At 38.1% G+C, this 21,135-nt stretch overlaps 1 protein-coding gene across 1 annotated transcript; it reads left to right on the top strand.

Moving 5' to 3' along the window:
* Window positions 1–2,236: 2,236 nt before the first annotated feature.
* RFT1 (RFT1 homolog) lies at window positions 2,237–19,361 on the top strand. The gene is made up of 13 exons (XM_062585918.1): window positions 2,237–2,299; window positions 2,413–2,498; window positions 2,685–2,801; window positions 4,302–4,491; window positions 5,076–5,177; window positions 6,059–6,193; window positions 7,330–7,408; window positions 8,360–8,410; window positions 9,782–9,912; window positions 11,126–11,270; window positions 13,370–13,475; window positions 15,369–15,618; window positions 16,556–19,361. Exons 1-13 carry the CDS (start codon window positions 2,237–2,239, stop codon window positions 16,718–16,720), a joined length of 1,620 nt encoding a protein of 539 aa, XP_062441902.1. The 3' UTR covers window positions 16,721–19,361.
* Window positions 19,362–21,135: the final 1,774 nt, after the last annotated feature.

Raw genomic sequence — 21,135 nt, 5'->3', positions numbered from 1 at the left:
AGATGCAGGAACTTTTTAGGTGGGCATTGCCACCTGTGGGAATCACAGAGCAATCAATGATTTTGTCTGAGTAAGAGATTCTTATTGAGATTCTATGCTGGTTCAGTAACTTGGTTCTCCCTTAAGTTATACCTGCTCTCAAATTACATTACCCCAAGTAAGCCTTTTCTGTCAACTCAGTAGTTCAGTGAAAAGCCTGCTCACGCAAACTTGTGGATAAAATTGAGTGAACTGACAGGTCAATTTGCAAGCCGGAAATGTGGCTCTTACTGTGTTTGCCCTTTGTATGTCACGCTATTGTTGCAGTTTAGTCTGCCTGTTGTTCAGACATGACAAAGAGTAGATTTGGAAAGATTTTAATAGAGTAAAAATATTCACCTTCAGCCCGACCTCAGCCACGTACTTTTGGGACTGAACAATGCTGTCTTCCTGCTGGCTGCCTCAAAGGTTGTTTGCCATCTAGTGGTTTAGATGCATCAATGCCGAAAGGGTGAGAGTGGCAAAGCCGGTTCCTATTAAAACCAGTTGAAGTTAACAGTTGTTTCTCTTCTGCTTGCAGCTCCCCATGTTTTACAGCTGTTTCTGCTTCTCCTTTACGAGGTGACAAACCAAGCTGGAAAACAAAGCATCATTAGTTGTCACTTACTGTTGCCCAAAGTAGATGCCTACAAGGGTCAGACAGTCCCCTCCAATTAGCATACTTTCCTCTGTTTGATTCCTCAGACACCTATTCTTTTATCACAAACAAGTATGTATGTATACAGATGTGGAAACCTGAATACCACATGAATCGTTACCACAGTACTGACAAACGCTATGTGCTTGATGTTCCTCAGCTGCAGCTTTATTTTCCTTTGCAGTATATTTATTAATTTGTGATGAGTTTTAATAGTTAAGTTCAAATCCCACAGTTTAGTACCGCTACAGAAGCCACAGTATACAGCAAGTGCTTTGGACTTAAGCTGTCACCACCGTTGTCACTAGAAAGGACCTGGAGCCTAAGTTATCACAGCGCTTCTAGCTGTCTTTTCCATTTGAGAACTGGACGGAAAGCTGCTTGAAAACAGAGAGAGGAGGAGGCAGGGTTTCCTAATAGCTCTTCTGTAACTCCAGATCCCCCAACCCCTCCTGTCGGCCATTGGCCTGACTTAGCACAAATTAACTTCTCCCTGTTGTCCTGTCAGCATCTTTAAAATGAGATAATAGGCAGTTAAGTGTTTTGAACTATAAAATTCAAGTTAGCTGTTAACTGTATCAGTATTGTACTTAAAAGTACTCATAGGGTACTTATTGGGTATATTCTTCTGCCCCATGTATCCACCTTATATAACACTTCCAGATTATTTAAATAATGTTACCAGTGTTGTTGGCAAAGAAAGGAGTCTAGAAAGCTTGACTCTGAAGAGCTGAAGTGATGGGCATAGCATCTCGGGGGAGAAGGGAATTCGATGTTGGCAGAAGACACTGCTGCTTTGCATGGGCTTTGAAGAATTTTAGTTGGTCATTCAACCTCTTTAAGATCCTGATTTAAACTGGGGCTGTTGATATTCTGTCGTTAAGGAGCTGAAATCAGGTAGGGCTTGGATGCTTTTTCTCCCCCCTGCCACTCTGAAAGCTTTGACATCTGCTGTTAAGTGGAATGTTTATAGAATTGCTAAGAAAAATATCACTGTCCTGAGTCAGGAGAGCCATGCTTTTTAACGGGAATGTTCTAACATATAGCAGGTTACAATCTGTTTATAGATGCTGCTTAAATAATGGTGTGAAGCAGCCTGGAACGAGTCCTCTGATGTACCCGGAGAGAAGGGTGTTCTCCTTCTTAAAGACTTCTAGACAGTGAATTGTTAAATGCAAGTCATTAGGATTAAATTGTGTCTTTATTTGAAGGTGTATGTGTAAATATATATATGTTGTTTTGCAGAAATGATATGCTTTCTCCTTGCTGCAGCGAAGGTCGGCTTTTCCTCGGTCTTGGAGGAGGGCGGCTTCCCCCTCCAATGCAGGCTCGCTAGTGCAGGCTTGCTCTCAGTTTACACAGGGCTTCCTACAACTTGCGGAGAAACGTTCCCGGGCTTCCCCTGTCGGGAACGCGCCCCCGTCTCGCCCGGCGAGGCGCATCCGTTGGCAGCGGCCCGACGCGCCGAGCGGCCGAGGCGGAGCCTCCGCGCCCGCCCGCCGCCGCCGCCCCGCCCCGCCTGACGGGATCGCGGCGCGACGGCGGCGGCGGCGGCTCCTCATGGCCGCGCAGGACGCGCTCGGGCAGGCGGCGCGGCTGGCCTCCTCCGGCGCCTTGCTGCAGGTGCGGGGCCGCGCCGGTTCGCGCCGGTTCGGGCCGCGCCGCCCGCCCGCCCGCCCGCCCTGCGCCGCCGCGCGGGAGGCGGCCGGGCGCCAGGCGGTTCCGTGTCTCGGCAGGTGCTGTCCCGGGGCGTCTCCTTCGCGCTGAACGCCTTCGCGCTCCGCCACCTCTCCAGGGAGCTCCTGGGCGTCGCCGGCGTGAGGTGAGCGGTGCGCGGCGGGGCGCGGCGGCCTTCCCCCCTGGGGGCAGCGCCGTGGCGTGGGAGCGGCGCCGCCTGCGGGGGCCGTTTTGACCCTGGGTGATCCTCAGGGGTCGCTTCGCTGCGAGCGAGTCCCCAAATGTACCTAAAGCACTAATTTTTCTCTCGCTTTTTCCTCATGTGCTTTAGGCTGACGCTGCTTTATTCGACAGTTCTCTTCCTAGCCAGGGAGGCGTTTCGCAGAGCGTGTCTGAGCGGAGGCGCAAAGCGCAACTGGGCTAAAACGATTAATCTGCTGTGGCTAACGTAAGAGACCTTTAAAAAATAGTGTTTGCCCCTGTTTTTTTTGTCTGAGAAACTAAAGCAAAATGAAAGCAGGTATGAAACAGGTGGGACCATTATTTCACAACTGAGCCACTTAGTAACCGCAGTCATACTTTCAGGACTGATGCAATGGAAGCAGTCAGCTCTGTTTTTACCATTTATGACTTTATTACTATTATTCCTCTTGAGTAAATGGGCAGGTATACTGCTAAAGGTGCTACCAGGAACCATTAGTTTTTTCACTTGTTTCTGGGTTTTCATGTATGCTGAGTCAGAGGCAAACCTGTTGCGTGAATCTATAGTCCTTTCTTTTTCTTGCCTAGGCTTATTTCTTTATTACACCATATGCATATATGGTAATGGGGGGCATGGTGGAAAACTAACTCTACAAGAAAAAAGACTTTCCATTTCCATTGACTTTCCCTGGAACTGCACAGTTACTGGATCTGGCCCAGCCTCGGGGGAGGGGGCTACGTGTGGTCATCTGCATCCAAGGATAAGAAGGAGGGATTGTCCCATTCAGGGATAGCTGCTGTTTGTCACTTTAGTTGTGACGTGGGTTACTTTAAGCAGATCCATTTTCTTCATTTTTTTAGTGTTCATTTTTCTGCTGCTGGAATGCCTTTCAGACAGACGTTAAATGATACAGTAAATGACTGTGTCCTATTTATTCTTTTTTTTCCTAGTGAAACATAACTTTAAAATGAAGATTAACTTTCTTGAAGGATGTGAAAACATCAAATATCTTAGGGATGTGATAACGGGAGGGTGAGATAAAACCTGCTGCAATGATACAAAAATTTCCACACTCTACCAGAGGCTTTGTGTTCCTGAAGCAGTGTCAACAGAAGGTAATACAAGTCTGCACTCCTGTGCATAACTTGGCTTCTTAGCTGCAATCACTAATCGAGGTAGCTTTGAGCTGTGGTATAGCAGCATGAACTGGCATACCTGAAGTGCAGGCATGCATTTTCTTCTGCTAACTCTGCTGTCCCTCTCTGGAGAACCAGTGATCTCTGGAAGTGTGAAACTAGTAGTTGGAGTGGTGACTTTATTTGCTATTACACCAAGATTCTCTAAAGCTTGTCTGTCAAGTCCCTAGTAATCATAATACTATAAAAAACATTTTTTAGACACTTACATAATTCTACAGGCTGATATGGGACCAGAGTTGTTCAGACTTGGAAAATATGAGAAGTAGATAGTTGGCCTTATTCTTAAGTAGAAAGCAGTCAAGTCAGAGAAATGTTTTCCCATCTGTGCCTCAGAAAAAAATGTGTGAAGATGTCCATTACAAAAAAACCCCACAAAACCAAACTAAAAAAATCGAAGTATTCTTGGTGTAGTTGCAATAGAATTGAATTCTGTAGAACACTTTTAATTTTTTTTAATATGGCAGTATGTGAAATTTTAATTAATTTTTCACCTTTTTCGTACTTAAAAGTATAACTTATACTGATTGCTTTTATGTTAACTTTTTAGAGTTCCTCTTGGTATTTTTTGGTCTATTTTCTTGGGTGCAGTCTGGCTACAGCTGCTTGAAGTACCTGATCCCATTGTGGTTCCTCATTATCAAGCTGGTGTAGTGGCATTTGGTCTTTCTGCAGTTATAGAGCTTCTGGGAGAACCTTTCTGGGTTTTGGCACAAGCTCATTTGCTCGTAAGACTTAAGGTTAGTAAAGCAGGCTAAGTATATGGGGGGGAACCTCTCTTTACTGAAGAGAAAATAAAAAGCTAATGCAAAAAACAGAATTCCCAGACTAGGTGTTTGTGTGTGTTCAAGCACATTAAAATATGTCAGGTTTAATACTGTAGAACTTACTTGTGACATAATACCTGTTAAAGCAAAGAAGTTAGTTTATTTAGAAACTATCACCATGCTGATCATTGAATATGTAATCATGGGTTTTAGCTGGAGGGAGGGGCATATAGCTTCTGTAATTTTGCATTTCAATTGAGTGAATATTAAATTGTGAAATGCAGCAATTGAACACATTCATCTTGAGTAAAATTTTCTCCCTTATATCCCATACAAGTGATAGGGAAAGTATGATGAAGTAATTGAGACACAAGAATAGAGGATTTACAGAGTAATTGCAATTTAAGGTGACCAATTAAGCAGAAAAAACTTTGCAATAAAGTCTTACTGATTGTTTTTTTATATTCCTCCTACATAAATCGTGTGTGAAATGTTTTAAGTATCTGTATATGCTTAAGGTGGCAAAAAATAAAATTTCTGTTTTCTTTTTCTTAAAGGTAGTTGCTGAAAGCTTTTCAGTATTGTCAAAATGCGTTTTAACGGTTATTCTAGTAATTCTTTGTCCTCAGTGGGGCCTTTACATTTTTTGCTTGGCGCAGGTAAGTTTCCTGTGTTGTTTTTCTGTAAGTTCTTGATTCATCATCTGACTCTTCCTTTTTTTTTTTCTTTTTTTTTTTTTTAATCTTTTGCCTTTGACATTTAGACCGTTAAATAATGTAGAGGTGAGAGGAAAATACTTCTGTGAGGTTTAAGGTGGAAGTCTCATTATGCTGATACTCATTGACTTGTACTTTGACCAATATCTGCTTGAGATGTGTAAGAGAGCACTGTGTTCTATGTATGAGGACACATTCTGCAGATAAGGTTGTGTTATTCTATGTAAGCTTTATTTTAACTTTATTCTGAATCATTTGTGTTCTAATGCTTGAGGAGTCTACTTATCAGCTGGCTTCAATATTAAATATTTGACTTTGTGTTCTGCTGTGTAGAAGATGATAATTAGAAGGTAACAAGTAGTACTTACATCTGTTTGACTTAGGTTAAGACTTTTTTGTTACTACAATAAAGAATAAATTAGTGTCTGAAAAGTAGATGTGGCCTGTATGTTATCAGATCACCTATACCACGCTGCCTGTGGTATGTAGCTTGTGTAGACAGTAGTTGCGCTGGCAGTTCTCCTCATCCAGAAGAATAATTGCTTTAAAATTGAACTGAGCATATTGTAAGTTTAAAAATACTGAATAGAACATTCAAAAAAAAAAAAAAAAAAAAAAGCTGACAGAGCCAATCACGATGCTAAAATACTGATTTCAAAGTCAACAGCTCATGTTTAATTTAATATCTTTAGCCATTTGACAGGGTTAAGAATACACAATACCTTCTCTCCTTTCTGAATTTGGTATTCTAGCATGTTATTTTGCATTTGTAAGTTAATTTTGTATCACTGGTCTTTTTCTTCTATCTTTTCTTCTCCTTCCAGCTTTTATATACCAGTGTTCTGGTAATGTGCTATGTAATTTATTTTATGATATTTCTGGGATCTCCTGAAGCAACAAAGAAATCATTTCCAGTTGCTAGAATGAAAGCTCTTTTACCTAACTTGGTAGAAGATGAGGTAGGTCAGAGTTTAGTTCTTAATTTTACAGTCTGTCTTCGGGAAAGTTTTGAAAATTAGTTTGAGGCACTGGAGTTAATAAATGTGATTCTTGAGGATATCTCTAAACTGTAAAAGAAATGGCTGCTTAAGAATAAACTGTCATATAGAAATTCTGGTATTAGTAACATGTATTATTTACATGTGGGCTGAATGCAGCTCCGAGGGAATGGGCTGTTTGCACAAGCAGATGACCACTCCTGTGTACACCTTGCTGTCCCTGCCGCAATGGGTAATGCAGCTGGCACGGCTATCCTCTTTCCCCCCCCACCACCTCTTTTTTCCTGGTGAATACGTCCTTATAGCTTGGCAAAGTGCTGGGCTGTCACTGCTCGATTTCTGTCAAATATTTAAAGCCTTGTCAGAAAAAGGTAATGATACTTGACCTTTTTGTTACGAGGTTGATGACTGACATATACTTTGTGTGAAGATACTAAAAAGTAAGTTGAAGGGAGAACATCTGTAGTGTGAAGGGAAAAGGCCAGGCGTCACTGCATCAGAGGCAGGGGCAGAACTATTCTACCACGGATTTTAGTACTTACTGTTTTACACAAACTAAACACTGTGGTGCGCAGTGTGTTAAAGACGCTTGGATATCTACGATGTACTCTCAAGAGGAAATTGGGCAAGGGAGGAAATGAAAAGCCATAGTTAGGGAAGATTTTTTTGGAAAACTTACAAATTGAGGTCGTTCTGGGTTGTTACACTTGCTGGGACAGTTTGAAGAGTGGTAAGAAATTTGTCTATCAGGAGGGCCAGGGATATACTGGCCTGATAAATAACTTCTGCCCCTCCCTCTGACTCTACTTTGTACTGGGCATTTTTTTCTGTAGAAACCTTATTCAGGTCCTTTAGCCATCTGCAGCAACAGTAACTTTCACCAAGGGAAGAGTTGCTTGGCCAAATCAGAGTGAGGTTTGTGCTTAGTTTAGCTGCATTTTAGATTAGTCATGAGGAAAATCCACAATGTTACAGCTGCTTGTTTATACCCAGTGGCTAGATATGCCCCAGAGTAATGCACTGTCTTTCTATTTTGTAATTCTACTTAGTAGTTTCAGTCATGTTTATTACAATTCAATATATTCTTTTTTTCATAGACTTTTGTTAACTGGAAAGAGGCACGATTGACTTGGAGCTTCTTCAAACAGTCTTTCTTGAAACAGATTTTGACAGAAGGTAAGGCTTAATATATAGGTGTGATGGAGAATGGCAAGGAGGGGATTGTTGAGACTGGAATTACGGCCTGCAGTCTGCCTTTTGCCTGTGTGCAAGAAACCCTTGGGAGGGAAGGTAATTGGAAGGAGCCCAGAAGCTGGATAAATTGCTGCGGCAACAGCGGCCAACTTCTGGTTGCTTCTTCCTCGGAAGTGATAAGGAAGTAGGCACCTGCTATCCATATATGCTTCAGCTGATTCAGTGTATTTGATGCCTTTGGAACTCATTGGACATGCTGCATATATACAGATAAGCTATAATTATATACAGCTGGATGGGCTTCCATGATGAGGAGACAAGCCATTTGGCATGCTGTAGTGGGGCACCACTGTGGTTAGCTAATGCTAGCTTGCACTCCGTGTGAGAGGAGGAAAACAAAATTAAAAAAAAAATACTGAAAAATAAACTTGTCCCAAAAACAGATGATGATTTTTGTCCTTTAACACTATGCCAAGGTAATGTTAATTTGTGAATTTATGAAACTTATGTATAGCTTTCTTAGCTAATAAATATATTTAAACGACATTTTGAACTTAAGCTTATTTTTAATTCCTTACTTTCACAACAGTATGTTGTGGTATGAGCTGGTGACATTTTTCTTCACTGAAAAGACAATGTATGCCTTTAAAGATGAATGGATGAGTGCAAAATAAAGATGCTAATGAGTAATATACTAGTTACATAGTTGAGGACTTGGAGGGCCCTCCTTGTTGGGAGGCCGACTTTCAGAGAAGTTATCACCAGCAGATGTAACCAACCTGGATGATGCTTTTGAGGGTCTTCTGAAGTAGCTGTTGGCCCGTTTGACCTTGTCTCTTGAATCCTTTGTTAGAAATATCTGAATAAATATCGTGAAGGATTTAAAGACTGTATTCTGTGCTTGCTGTTAATATCTGTATTTTGAACTTGCAGGTGAACGATACGTGATGACTTTTTTGAATGTGTTAAATTTTGGAGATCAGGGTAAGTGCAGTGAAGCTGTGGAATGACAACACAGTTAAGTCCCTGGTTTTGAGTTAATTCAGAAAATTTACAGAATTTGAAAACTAACTTGAAAATGTGGGAAGATTTCAGAGCCTTTGTGACTTTGAGGTATGTGTCAGAGACTGATAAATGGATATAGAAGAGAATTTAAGGTACTCAATTGTAGTGTAATTTTTCTCTGGATCTAAACTTTCCAATTTAGGTATGAGATACCATGTATCTTTTTTAACATTTGTTAGTATGGCTCTAGTTCTGTGTAATGCATTTTTTTTTACAATTGTTTTGTTTTCTTGCTGTTTTCTGTCTTTTTGTATCTGTTTAGCTGTTGTTGAAGTAAGAATGTTAAAATTCTCTAAATGCTTTACATTGTTCATAGTGTTGCATCTCAGACTGAGTTGTATTTTGTAAAAAGGTTCGTTGTGATTACACAGTAATATGCAGCAGCAGCAGTTCAGATGACTGAGTTGGCAGCATCTCGGGTCTTGCTGCTTGGGGAATGAAAATAGGCCATAATTGCAGGCCCAGTCTTAGAAGTTTTGTAACTAGTTCAAACTACTCTTAATTTTTGGCAACAGTACATTCCCCTGTAAATACTGATGGAGTGTAAATGCTTGCTGCCAGTAATTGCAGCCATTTACTGTCTTCTTTCCCTGAGGAATAGTTGAGCTGCCTCTTACTCAGAGGATCTTTAGAAGACTGAGGGCAGAAATGATGGCGCACTCAAGTGAGAAAACGTGGTTTCAAGTCAATGATATTGTGTTATTTTACTGTGAACATGTAAGACACTTACCCTTATACCTAACTACATATGTTATGAGTGATTGGATTGTGGTAACATGCACAGATGTCTTAGTAGCTTTGGAACAATACCTGGTATCTTACTGAAGATGAGAGCGCTGGTAAAATGTTGTGAAGGATTGCTCTTCCACCTCAGTGAATGAAAGTAAACATCTTTATGTTTAAAGATGAATGTCTTTCTCTTGTCCTGTATTTAGTAAAATTTTTACGTTCCTCTTCCCATTCAGTGAACAATCTTATTTTTCATTTTTTTAACTTTGAATACAGTAGGAATTGCAGGTGTGTTTTGGTGCTGTTGCTAGATTCACTTCTAAGTAGTTGATACTCTTGCTCTAACTCTGCTATCTGTTAGCAAACCTTGCATTTTCAGGGCGTGGTTGCTGTCACTGGTTAGAATTTTTAGGGAACGCTACTTCTAGGTGGCACTAAGTTCCACTTGTTTTCTTTGTTCAGTGGATATGTTAAACTAGAATACATGTAATTTGTTAAAGACTTAGAATTAAATTGATTCCTAAAAAAATTAAAGGTTGTTGGTGTCTTTTGTTTTTAAAGGTGTCTACGATATCATAAATAATCTTGGTTCATTGGTGGCCAGGTTTATATTTTTGCCTATTGAAGAGAGTTTTTATGTCTTTTTTGCTAAAGTATTGGAAAGAGGGAAGGATGTAAAGCACCAGAAACAGGTATGTTTCACCAAGCTCAGTTGTCAAATGCAGCTTGCTTTTTGTGTCACAGGAGTGTGACTAACAGAAGCGTGTGTTTAAATTTTTGAGGATAAAACCTGTTAAAGTTGAAAATAAAAGCTTGAAGCAAAAGTGAACAACAAAAATGAAGAAATGAGGCTGGAACAAACAAAATGAAAATGGGTAAAATTCTAATGAAATGGAAATTAAGGTATACAGTGACATAATACTGCATTATATTCTAACTGATGTTAACATCTGCTTTAAATAGTATGATGTAAACCCTTGTGTACAGTGCGTTTTTGATGTACTTAGGCAATTGTAAAAATAGCATGTTTTCAATATTGAACCTAACAAATGAGTGCTATTTGAAATTACTTAGGAGTATAAGTAACTTGTTCATATTAAACTGTAATGCTTCCAAAGAATGAGATTTTGAAAGAGAAGAATTGGAGTGCGTTTTACTTGAGCTTTGGAATTGATGTAGAATAACAATGGCTTGTCGTAAGTAATGTAAGAGCAAGGAGTTCGTTCTGTGGAGCATTCATGCACGCTCTAAGTAGCAAATACTTGATCAAGCATGAAGTTCAACCTGGGCTGCTTCCTCATGCTATACTTAGATAACTTCCTAGCAATTGTAGTATTTGCACAGTAGCACACAGTTGAACAAATCTCATGCTTTAAGTTATTGGTGGGGTAAAGAAGGCGTATGTAATGCATTCTATATGAAGTGTTGCATACTTGGCAAAATGACTTGTGGGTTTTCCCAGGGTATCTAGTGTCAGCTGCTTCTGGTAATGAGGCAGAAGGAGCTGGCAGGTTACTTGTTCTGGTGTGGCAAATCCTGCAGTCTCACGCAGCAATAAAAATCTGACTCCTGCTAGCTGACATCGTGGCCTTAGGCAAGTGCACTGCTTTTCTTTTGCAATTTACTGACTTAACAGTGACAGAGCAATGTGCTGTTTGGCTGTTTCTTTGAGCAGACATACTGTTGGCTAATATTTGCATAGAGGTTTGAATAAGTAAGCTGTAGAACAGAGTAAGTATATAAATTTTTTTGGAAGTTAAGTGTGTACTGTTAATACAAAAAGTAATTTTGACACTTCTCTGCAACATTCAAACTGATTTTTTTTTTTTTTTTGTAAAGCAGCTTTTCTATGTGAAAATAACTTATATTGTTTCTGATTCATGTTATTGATTACAATTCTTTCAGGATAATGTTGCTATGGCTGCAAGTGTGTTAGAATTGCTGTTGAAACTTGTCCTTCTGATTGGCCTTACCATCACGGTTTTTGGCTATGCCTATTCTCAGCTGGCTCTGGATGTTTATGGAGGCTCAGTGCTCAGTTCTGGAACAGGTAAGATTTTATAGAGCTGGCAAAGTAGCAATCCTCTCTAAAGGGAAACTAGCAGTTAAGAATTTTTAGGTGAATCAGCCATTCTGCCTTTCTGAGCAATGTCATGTCAGATGAAAAGGAATTTAGTATTGAGTCCTAATGAGGAACTGAACTATACTCTGTTAATAAGCCTGCTCTTGTTTTGGCTAAACTGTATTGTTTTGTTGTCTTGTTGCGCACATTTAAACCTGGAATATTTTGACTTTCTGATTGGAGTTTGAATTTTCTTCTGGCATCTGCTGTGGAAGTGGTGATGTTACTCAACAACAGTATTAATGGTATCTGCAGGTTTGTGTACAATGAAGAATTGAAGAAACTGTCCTGTCATGTTTTGGGAGCCAGAGCACTTGCTCTTTGTCATGTGGTATAACAACAGTAGCATGGCTGCAGGGTGCCCTCCATTCTACCTCTGTAAACTCTGTTGTATCAGACTCTTTAATAGTCTTGGTTTTGTTACTAGTTACAATTGAAGTTGATCATTGCTATGTTACTCTAGTAAGATAATGGCACATCCCTCACAAGACTGCCTTGCATAGACTGTACAGGATGAAACCGAACTGTGCAGAAAACAAGATTGTATAGGCTGGAAAACTGTTGTGTGGACTTGTGTGTGTGTTTGTACCTGCCCTTCATTAGAACAAATGTAGCTTTTTAATGATAACCTGCTTTCATGACCTGTTAGTTGGTGCTTGCAGAAATTTATTTACGTAAGTCTTACTGAATTCAACTTGTCTGGATGCAGAACCTAATCCCTTCATTGTAGCATCTTTGAGTATGTAGTTACCCTGTATTTAAACGGGTTGAAGAGCTCTAAGCAAGTGTGATCAAGTTTGAGGCTTTACCTTTCTGGAAAGGAACACATTTAAAGGATTGTATGTATTTGACTACTCAGTAATGCAAATTTGTGAACTCAGCTGTCAAAAGAAGTGTAGATCATAACCAAAGAAGCCATGGTTCTATCTGGAAAAGATAATGTTTGTTACACTGCTAAAATATGTAATGGTAACAATCTCACTAGAGTTTTGCATATTAAGGGATAAGATTTACAAATCTGTCAAGAGAAGTAGTCAAGCAGTTAGTAGGCCACATAGGGTTTGCAGATGGAAAAGCAGAGGTTAATAATTTCTTCCTAGAATATAGACACACAAACTGCAACCTGGGTTTTTTTCAGGCCGTGTCTTCCCTACGTGTTTCTGTTCCAAAAGCAGTTTGTCAGTTGACTCACTAGCTCCTGCTAGAAAACCCAGTCATCCTACTGTAGCACCTCTTCACAGAAACTCTTTGTTTTCTGCATGGAAATTTGTTCTGTAGCTGAACTGGCTTGGTTCCTTCCATCCTGGATGAAGACCTAGCAGCTCCCTTGTGGGACCAGCGTTTGTGTTGTGATTCTGTCTGGAGACTCTGCCTGTGCTGTTGCAGGAGATTTCTAGTCAGGCTTGCATTTTTAATTTCACATATATTTTAAGAGGACGTTACAGGGAAGATGGAAGCAGTGTGTGACAATATTTTGTTGAAGAATCCTATGACAGAGCTCTGCACCATGAAACAATGTTCGTGGGATGTTGCTTAGCTTGTATTAAATTGCAATTACTTTATTCATTGTTAAGATCATTTGATTTACTCTAACTCCATGAGACTTTTACTTCTAAATGTTAAGCATTTAATTTCTGCTTGTACATCAGGCTCTAAACTCAGCATGTTATTTGAAAGCTGATGCTTGATTTGTGTGGTGATCTTAAGTAAAATCGTGTGGTTGTATAACCAAGACCATTTTCAATACTTCTGTCCTGTCTGTTGTTTTGAACTGTCTTGTCACTAATACATGGAGCTATAATGACTGCTCTTGTGCATTTTGGGTTTTATGTTTTTATTTTGCCTCATTTAGTTCATTGATTTTCCTGTAGAGATATCTAGACTGGACGTTTGTTCAGATGAACTTGTTTCTGTTATCATCAGTGATAACATTACATCTTTTTGTCTCTTAGTATCAGTGAATGTAAAAACAATTTGGTTTTGTAATAGATATAACAGTACATTAATGTTTTTTGTTGTTTTTTTAGGTCCAAGTCTTCTCCGGTGTTATTCTTTATATGTCTTATTTCTTGCCGTCAATGGAGTAACGGAATGTTTTACGTTTGCTTTGATGTGCAAAGAGGAGGTAGACAAGTAGGTAATAGTAGTCACTAGAATATTCATGCAGTTAATCTTTATATGGTTTGCTTGGAGTTCAGTGTTTAGACAGGGAGCTATTGTTCTGCATGAATGTGTGTTTGGAAAGTAACTAGAACTTTAGTTTTAAGCAGATTATTATTTAAAACTATCATTCAGGTCTCGTAACTATTAAATGATTTCCCTTATTTACATGTGCAATTTCAGAAATACTATGTATCAGTTGTTCTGAATGACCTAACCTGTAGCTTGCAGCTTTTTTCCTCTTCCCTTTTTTGTTCTCTGCCTTTTTCCCCTGACTATATCCTGTGTCTGTGCTTAGGTGGAGGAAAGTTGGCTTTTGCTGACAAGAGAAAGAGTTTAGTTGTTACTTAATGCTTAAGATTCGTTTGTGTTCTCTTCATGATGAATTAAATAAAAAACCAAAATCTTTTAGTTCTATGCTCTATAGGCAAGGACTTAACAGCTGTAAAGATGTACTCAGTCTTGTTTTACTTAAATAACTTTTTTATTATAATACTATATTGCATTGCCTATTTTGTCTTAGTTCTAGGTAATTTTTTGCTCTTGAAGGTGGTGATGATGGTGTTTCTTAAAGTGTGTTAATATGCACTTTATGGATGACTTTCAAACTTTATATATTTGGAAAAAAAATTAGCTGAAGTACACTTTTCAGTATGTCTTTTTGATCAGTTTCATTCATGTAGCATTTTGGTAAATTCAGGAGTGATAGTCCCCCAAACACTAGAAATTTATTCTTTCCCTGACAAAAGTTTTTTTTTTTTGTTGTTCTTTTCATCTCATAAGACATAGCAAAGAGTGCAAAAAAAAAAAAAAAAAAAAAAAAAAAAAAAAAAGCCTTGGGTCATGTTAAATTTGTAATTTAATTGAACTCGTATTAACTGAAACTTCAGAAATGATTTTGATAGTATGATTAAATATTTTTTGAATGAAAGCTTGCACTGAAGCAGAAGGCTAGCTCAAACTATGTTAGAGAGCTTATCTAGCCTCCTTTCTGGAAATTCCAAGCATCCTATGGAGATGTCGAACTTTAAACCATTTCCACTGTTGGGAGTCAGGAGTAAGCATTAGAAATATCGCGTAGTACAGTGTTTCAACCCCACTGCTCATTACTAGTTGTATTAAAAAGGCTACATCAAACTTTAGGAAAACAGCATTTACAGTACAAGTCTAATGAATCTTTTAATTTCCTAGCCTGGATGCTTTGGCCAAAATGCTAAGATTAATAGGATATGAAAAAAAGGGTTAATTTCTCTGGTGTACCAGAGAAATTCTGGTTCTCCTTGCCCCCCCCTACAGTGCTACCATAAGACTTTTTTCACTTCTTTAGCAGCTGTCCATTACAAGACTATTTTAAAATTAATTTAAATGAGGCGTTTTCCACAGGCAAAGCAATACCTTTTCTTAGATTGACAAAGTCTCCTTTCATTACCCTTTTAAAGTGTGAACTTGTCTTCAAAGTCACTGTTCAGAGCAGAAATTGAATGAGACTTCACCTTATTTTTGAGCATTATTTTTCTTTACTAGCTATCTAATACAACATAGCAAAAAAAATCTTTAAAGTTTTACAACCATTGCAAACTGTTGCTACTAAATTTGACTTTCAGAGGTGATTGGAGTTAACTAATGAAATAGAATTTCCTTCATGTAATGGTAGTGCTTGCTTTTTTGGTAGGATTTTCCACTCTTCCCATGAAATCTTTTATTAACATCTTGGTTTTCAGATTTGTCTCTACTTCCATTAGGAAAGGATAAGATAATTTATCCAGTCCTCTTTTTAGAAAATTGTGATACTTGTTTTCAAGTATACATTTAATAAATAAGTACTGTAACTGGCTATGTTATTTAAGTTGTTTCTTCTTTTCCTAGGTACAATTTTGTTATGCTGGCCTTGTCATTCACATTCTTGTGCATCTCTTATTTTCTGACCCATTGGCATGGCAGTGTAGGCTTTATCCTTGCCAACTGCTTTAATATGGGTATTCGAATAGCTCACAGCATCCACTATATCTATGATTTCTTCAAAGAAAGCACTTACAGACCTTTGACAGGCTTGCTGCCTTCACCACTTCTAGTGCTTGTTTATATCGTAAGTGGAGCAATTACTGTTTTCTCAGAGGTAAGTATCTTTGTCAGGTTTGCTTTCACTGTAGAGGTTAATATCGGATGACTTGTGTTTCCGGAAACAGTGAAATTAAATTATCAAAAAAGCTCATAATCATAGGCTGGAAGCCTTTCATTACTGACTTGCAAGAACGCATATATCTATTAAGAGATTAAGTGAATACATGTAATATATTGAACTTCCTCCCTTGTATATTTTTATATGATATGTAATTATCTCTACCACCTAGAGAAGGTGTATCTGACAAGAGAAATGAAATTTAGTGCATTTCTACTGTCTGTAGCTGAATAAGCTCCTCAGTTTCAAATACTATTTGAATTTTTGCAGTAGAACAAAAGAATCGCTGTGGAAAAAAAAAGGCAGAGGGGAAAGGGAGGATGACCAAAACGGAAAATTGCCCTAAAATTGTTTCTCTTCAGGCTGCTGGATCATATTTGGACAGACTGATTATTACAGAGATGGTAGCATTTCAATGTACAGGAACTTGACAGATGCAAATGTCTTGTCTTAGAAAGGAGATTCCATTGTGTGTCTTACAATGGGAGGTTTCCAGTGGGATTTTTCTTAGAATATAGTTGAATACATTGCTGCAAAATGACACTTATGTGGACCAGCAGAATTTTCTTAATTTAGCAACATATTTCTACCTGGCAAATACCTAACAAATGTGGAAGTTATTACATGCTGAATGTTTATTTTTTGCTGTTTGACAGAAATTCTCTTCATAGCAAAACAAGCATTGTGACTGCTGGAGATAACTTTTACTGTAGGATCAATACATGTGGCAAATCTTTCTAGCACTTGCTTACAATGCTCACCTTGATAATGTTGGTAGCATTGTCAAGAGAGATGTTGGACCTTTGTTACTGAAATGGTATACCCATCTTCTGCTGTCTGGTCTTCCTACAATTGCTTGTTTCCTTTGTTGCAGGTATTCTTCTGCTGCGATAAGGGTTGGATGGCAAGGCTGATTCATATCGGCGTGGGAGCTCTGTGCTTCGCAGCAACCATCGTTACTGTTTGCTGCACAGAGACCAAGCTCATCCACTTTGTCAGAAGTCAGTTCCTCTCACGGTACATGAAGAAAGGAACCTAAGATGCTCATGTGAAGAACAGTTCTTGTATATGCTTGCAGTGAAGGGCTATATTTTTCCGCATAAAGTATGTTCAGAAAAAGTTTGCATGTGAACTTCTTAAAAACATCAGAACTGGAATGGAAATTTTTGCCAGCTGAATACTATTTCCTCTTCTAAACCAATCAGTGCAGTGAAAGAGGGATGAGTAATTTCTTTGTGTCATTCTTTTCTAAGCTTTTCTGCAGGCAGCCTCAATGTACTCTTTGATGAATGGTCAATATCTTTCTGATGTCACCCAGCTGACAAACTTCATGTGAGGAACTCCCATTCTTACCAGTTAGACACATGTGGATGAAGGCGTTGTGTGCCTTACAATTTTAATTAAGATGTAATTAAGAATACTCTTACAAAGTTGGGATAACTGGCTGGAGAAGAAATTGTCTGACATGAAAAGTGCTGAAGAAGATAGCACTAGAGCAAGGAGCAATAACAGTATAACTGTTATTGAACTAGAACATAGTTGAGTGCAGAGAAATTGAATTATCAGTGTATTGAAGTGTAAAGCAGTGAACAGAAAGCTTCTGACATCTACAAGTAAGTTAATAGAACACATTATACGTCTATGCTAACTGTGTAAGATTTTATTTCACACTGCATACCCTTCATTTATGAAGGTATTGATCGTCAGAAATATCATGCAATCCCAACTAAATAATAAATGTAATGGGGTTTGGAGCTGAATTTTACAAAAGGCACTGGTAAGTACAGTCACAGTGAAGCTCAAGTCCTAGAAGGTTGAATTAACCAACAATATTCTTTCTACTCTTTTTTTGTTCTTTAACATGAACAATTTCCTTCTCAAAGCAACTTTTGCTTGTCTACCAGATCAAATACTTAATAGGGTTAGTGAGAGATTTCTTTCTAGCATTTGTGCATACGAATGCTGAGACTTCTGTTACTAGACAGAAAAAGCTTCTTTTTAGTTCAGCTAGATTCTTCTCTTGTCTTTTACCTGTATTTGTTCAGTCTTAAACTTTGTATTTTTTTTGATTATCAGAAAACTTGGACGTACAAAGGCTATAAAATGAGGTATTGGGCTGCTGTGTTCTATGTTTTACAAAAGGTATATTCTAATGCCTATCTAAGATCTGAATCTGGCAGTTTTGGACTATACAAGTAGGTTTTAAAAAAATCAGCGTTCCATTTGTGATGTTTATATGAACCAAAATGTCAGGTAATGGAGAATGTGTGCTCAAATGTGTGCAGTCTATAAAGATTTTAGTTTGATTACATAGCTGTCCAAGAACTATGAAGTTGCTTATGGAACACTGAACTGTAATGACATGGAGGAATTCACCTTAGTAACCATTGCTGCTGAGAGAAATACTTTCTAGTATTACTATATTCCGTTTGGCACTGTTAGAAATATAAATATTTTCTGCACTCTAGTACTTAAGGGATATTGCCAGAGATGTTTTATATGAAAATTTGATGACAGAGAGATTAGCATAGGGAAGCTAAAACATAAAGGCGAGAGGAGAAGGAAGATGTCCTCCTTCAAGTTTCAGTGTTGTTTCTTTTGCCTTACTGGAAGATAGTAGATGGAGGTTAGTTAGTTCTTCTGAAACTGTTATGAAATCTGCCTAAATAAAATAAACTGGACAGCATTCTCACCTGTTATGTGAATTTGATTTTTTTTTGGCCTTTTTTTTTTGCTTCTGAATTGTCTTGCATTTTTTTGTTGCTTCTGTCAGGTGTGGAGTTTGTTGTGAAGTACAATTCTATAGATTGCAGAGGGTTTAAAAACTTGTATAATAATTTTTTATATAAATATTTATTATAAATTATCACTGTATAGAGTTGCTTTACCTTTACCTCTTAGGTCATAGTTTGAAAGCACAGAAGATTTGCATGTAAGCATTATTTTCAATCCCTTTTTTTCTTTTTCCACATGACTTGAGGACCGACCTTATGGGAACATCTCAATCTGTAAATTATATCTGTTTTCTGGGGTGAGAGATTTTTGTGTAGCCGATCAGTTAATGCGCTCTGAAGTTTTAATATAAGATGGTCTTGAGTTCATGCTATCTTGCTGAGTCTCAGATACTGGTTATACAGTGGTACTACTTCTACTGCTAGTGTTGTCATGAACAAGACAGCGGTGGGATCTTGTTCAAATAGTGGGCTGTCTAGCCTCATAAATCTTGTTTAAAATAAATGCTGTATATGCACTTAAAGGGAAATTATTTTATAGTATATAGGAAGTATATAGTAGTATGACTTCATACTGGAAAGGCTTACAAACTTCCCTTGCTTCTCAACAAGTGGAAATGGAATTTCTTATTAATTAGGAAGAGATCTAAGAGGGCTTATTTGCTTATTTGCAAATTTAGGGATACATAAATCAGGGATACGTTACTCTCTTGAACTGGATCTATTAATATGTTCAGGTGTTTTGGTTTTTGGGTTTTTTTGAATGTATTTTATGTAGCAGGAAACTGCAAGAGGGAGGAGCAGGAAATGTAGCTCTATGAAGCTGTCCCCTGGTTTCTTATTTATCTGAGTGATCCTTAATGTGAAAGCTGTTAATTGCCTTATTTGTAACAAGCAAATGCTGTGAAACTCGGGGAGAAAGTTGGAATTAAACTTGACCAGATTTCCTTTGTGTTTATGGTTCTGTTTGTCAAAGGCAACAACAGAGTGCTTGTCTATAAATACTGTGAAGCTACTTTGCAGTTTTTCACTGGAATCCTTTAGTTTAAGCCAAAAGAGGATTACGTTGCTTCATACATCATATGACATGCTTAATTAAACTTAAGGAATGACATTGCAACAACTGTAAGATACAGTGACTATATAATAGGATGTTACATAAAATTTTTCTATTGTACTTTGTCTTCCAGTTACAGGCTTGTTGGAGTTTTATTTGGTGCAGTTGAAGCTCAGATTTGATTGGATTTTCTAGACTCTTTTGCAGATAAATTAATTGACTAGCCTAGAAACTTGCATACTGTTTCCTAAAAAAACACAAAGAATATTTAATATTTTATAACAAGTAGCATCTTTATTGTCATTTTTTCTTTCCTTCTGTCAGGATATGTGCTTTTGGGAATTGGAATGACTTTGGATTTTTTCTGTTTTTTTTTTTAAACAACATTATTTTGGAAGATAATGTTTAAATGGTCAAGAATAAACTTGATACCTAACGAAGTTTTTCAGCTGAATTACACTACAATTGGCAATATAGATGGACTGTTAGATTCTGACCAAATAGTAAACTGTTTTTGTTTTTTTCTCTTGAGTCTAAATGTTTTACCTGTACAGAACAGTCTTACTTATGTCTGTTACTTTTAGTGCAAAGCATCATATAAGCTTATTCTTTGTTAATAATATGTGAAATACCACTCGGTTCACTGGAACATGCTAAAACTACTTTAGTTTGAATCTGACAAGTTGACTTTTGGTTCAGGACTTAACAGTCAATGATACATACGGACCCTTCCTTTGACAGTTTTGAAGTAATGACCATAAAATACTAAATGCAGTACAGCCATTCTGGTTTTATAGTGTTTATTCTCATCTGCTTTTTATCATCTACTTCTGATAAAGTCAGCTAATAAATGGGAAGCAACATTGGCGTGCAGAAGCAGTTTCAATCTGGCTTATAGCTGACCTGGCCAGTTTCTTAAATCAACTGCCTGGGGAGAATTTCAGAAGATTATTCCTGGATTTTATTTCCTATAAATGCAAAACCCTTGATTATTATCTCAAAAGTACAGATATAAATAATACAGCAACCATAAGAGAAAGATTGAATGAGGTATTTAAATAGCAAGTCATTAATGAACTCGGGTATAAGTGGTTATTCTGCCTCACTGTTAAACTGGGAGATGGTGCCAGGGGAATTAAAACAGCAATAAAGTTGTTCAGAAAATTGTGTAGTGGAAACTCTCCAATAAATTGTATTACTAGATAGGAAGTTTCATCCATACAATGCAAGATTTAGTCTTTGGTCCAGGCCAGCTGACTGCAGACGTGAAAGCTGCTCTCTGGACCTGTGTGCTACTGATCAGGGTTAAAGGTGGGGAAGAGCTGGTGCTAGGGAAACTGCATCCTCTGGGTTGAGAGCAGGGGCTTTTGTTTAATGAAGGAGTTGAGGAATTTGGTTCTTCAGAAATCTAGCTGTTATCTTTGTTCAGGGCTGATTTAAAAATGGGAGTAATTTTGGAGTTTATGAAATGAATTCTTATATCCCCTCTGAGACTCTTGGGGCTAGATGCTTCAGAGGAAAGTATGAGAACACCTTGTAGTGCATGATTAAGAAAAATTGCACGACTGGAGAACTTCTTTGTAAATCCGTACTGTGAATGTAAAAAGTTGCTGACTTGCCTGTTTTCCTTTGGCAATGTTTTCAGTATCCGCTATATCCTGCAGC

This window comes from Rhea pennata, chromosome 12 (genome assembly GCF_028389875.1).
Source record: "Rhea pennata isolate bPtePen1 chromosome 12, bPtePen1.pri, whole genome shotgun sequence".
Lineage (NCBI taxonomy): Eukaryota > Metazoa > Chordata > Aves > Rheiformes > Rheidae > Rhea > Rhea pennata.
Note: the sequence above shows the minus strand (reverse complement) of the source record. Positions and strands in the feature narration are given on the sequence as shown.

Excerpts from the sequence above, each read along its gene's own strand:
- RFT1 (XM_062585918.1), top strand. The coding sequence starts at position 2,237 with ATGGCCGCGCAGGACGCGCTCGGGCAGGCGGCGCGGCTGGCCTCCTCC. Across the intron at positions 2,802-4,301 it reads ATTAATCTGCTGTGGCTAAC|AGTTCCTCTTGGTATTTTTT; the intron begins GTAAGAGACCTT and ends TTAACTTTTTAG. Across the intron at positions 11,271-13,369 it reads AGTGCTCAGTTCTGGAACAG|GTCCAAGTCTTCTCCGGTGT; the intron begins GTAAGATTTTAT and ends TTGTTTTTTTAG.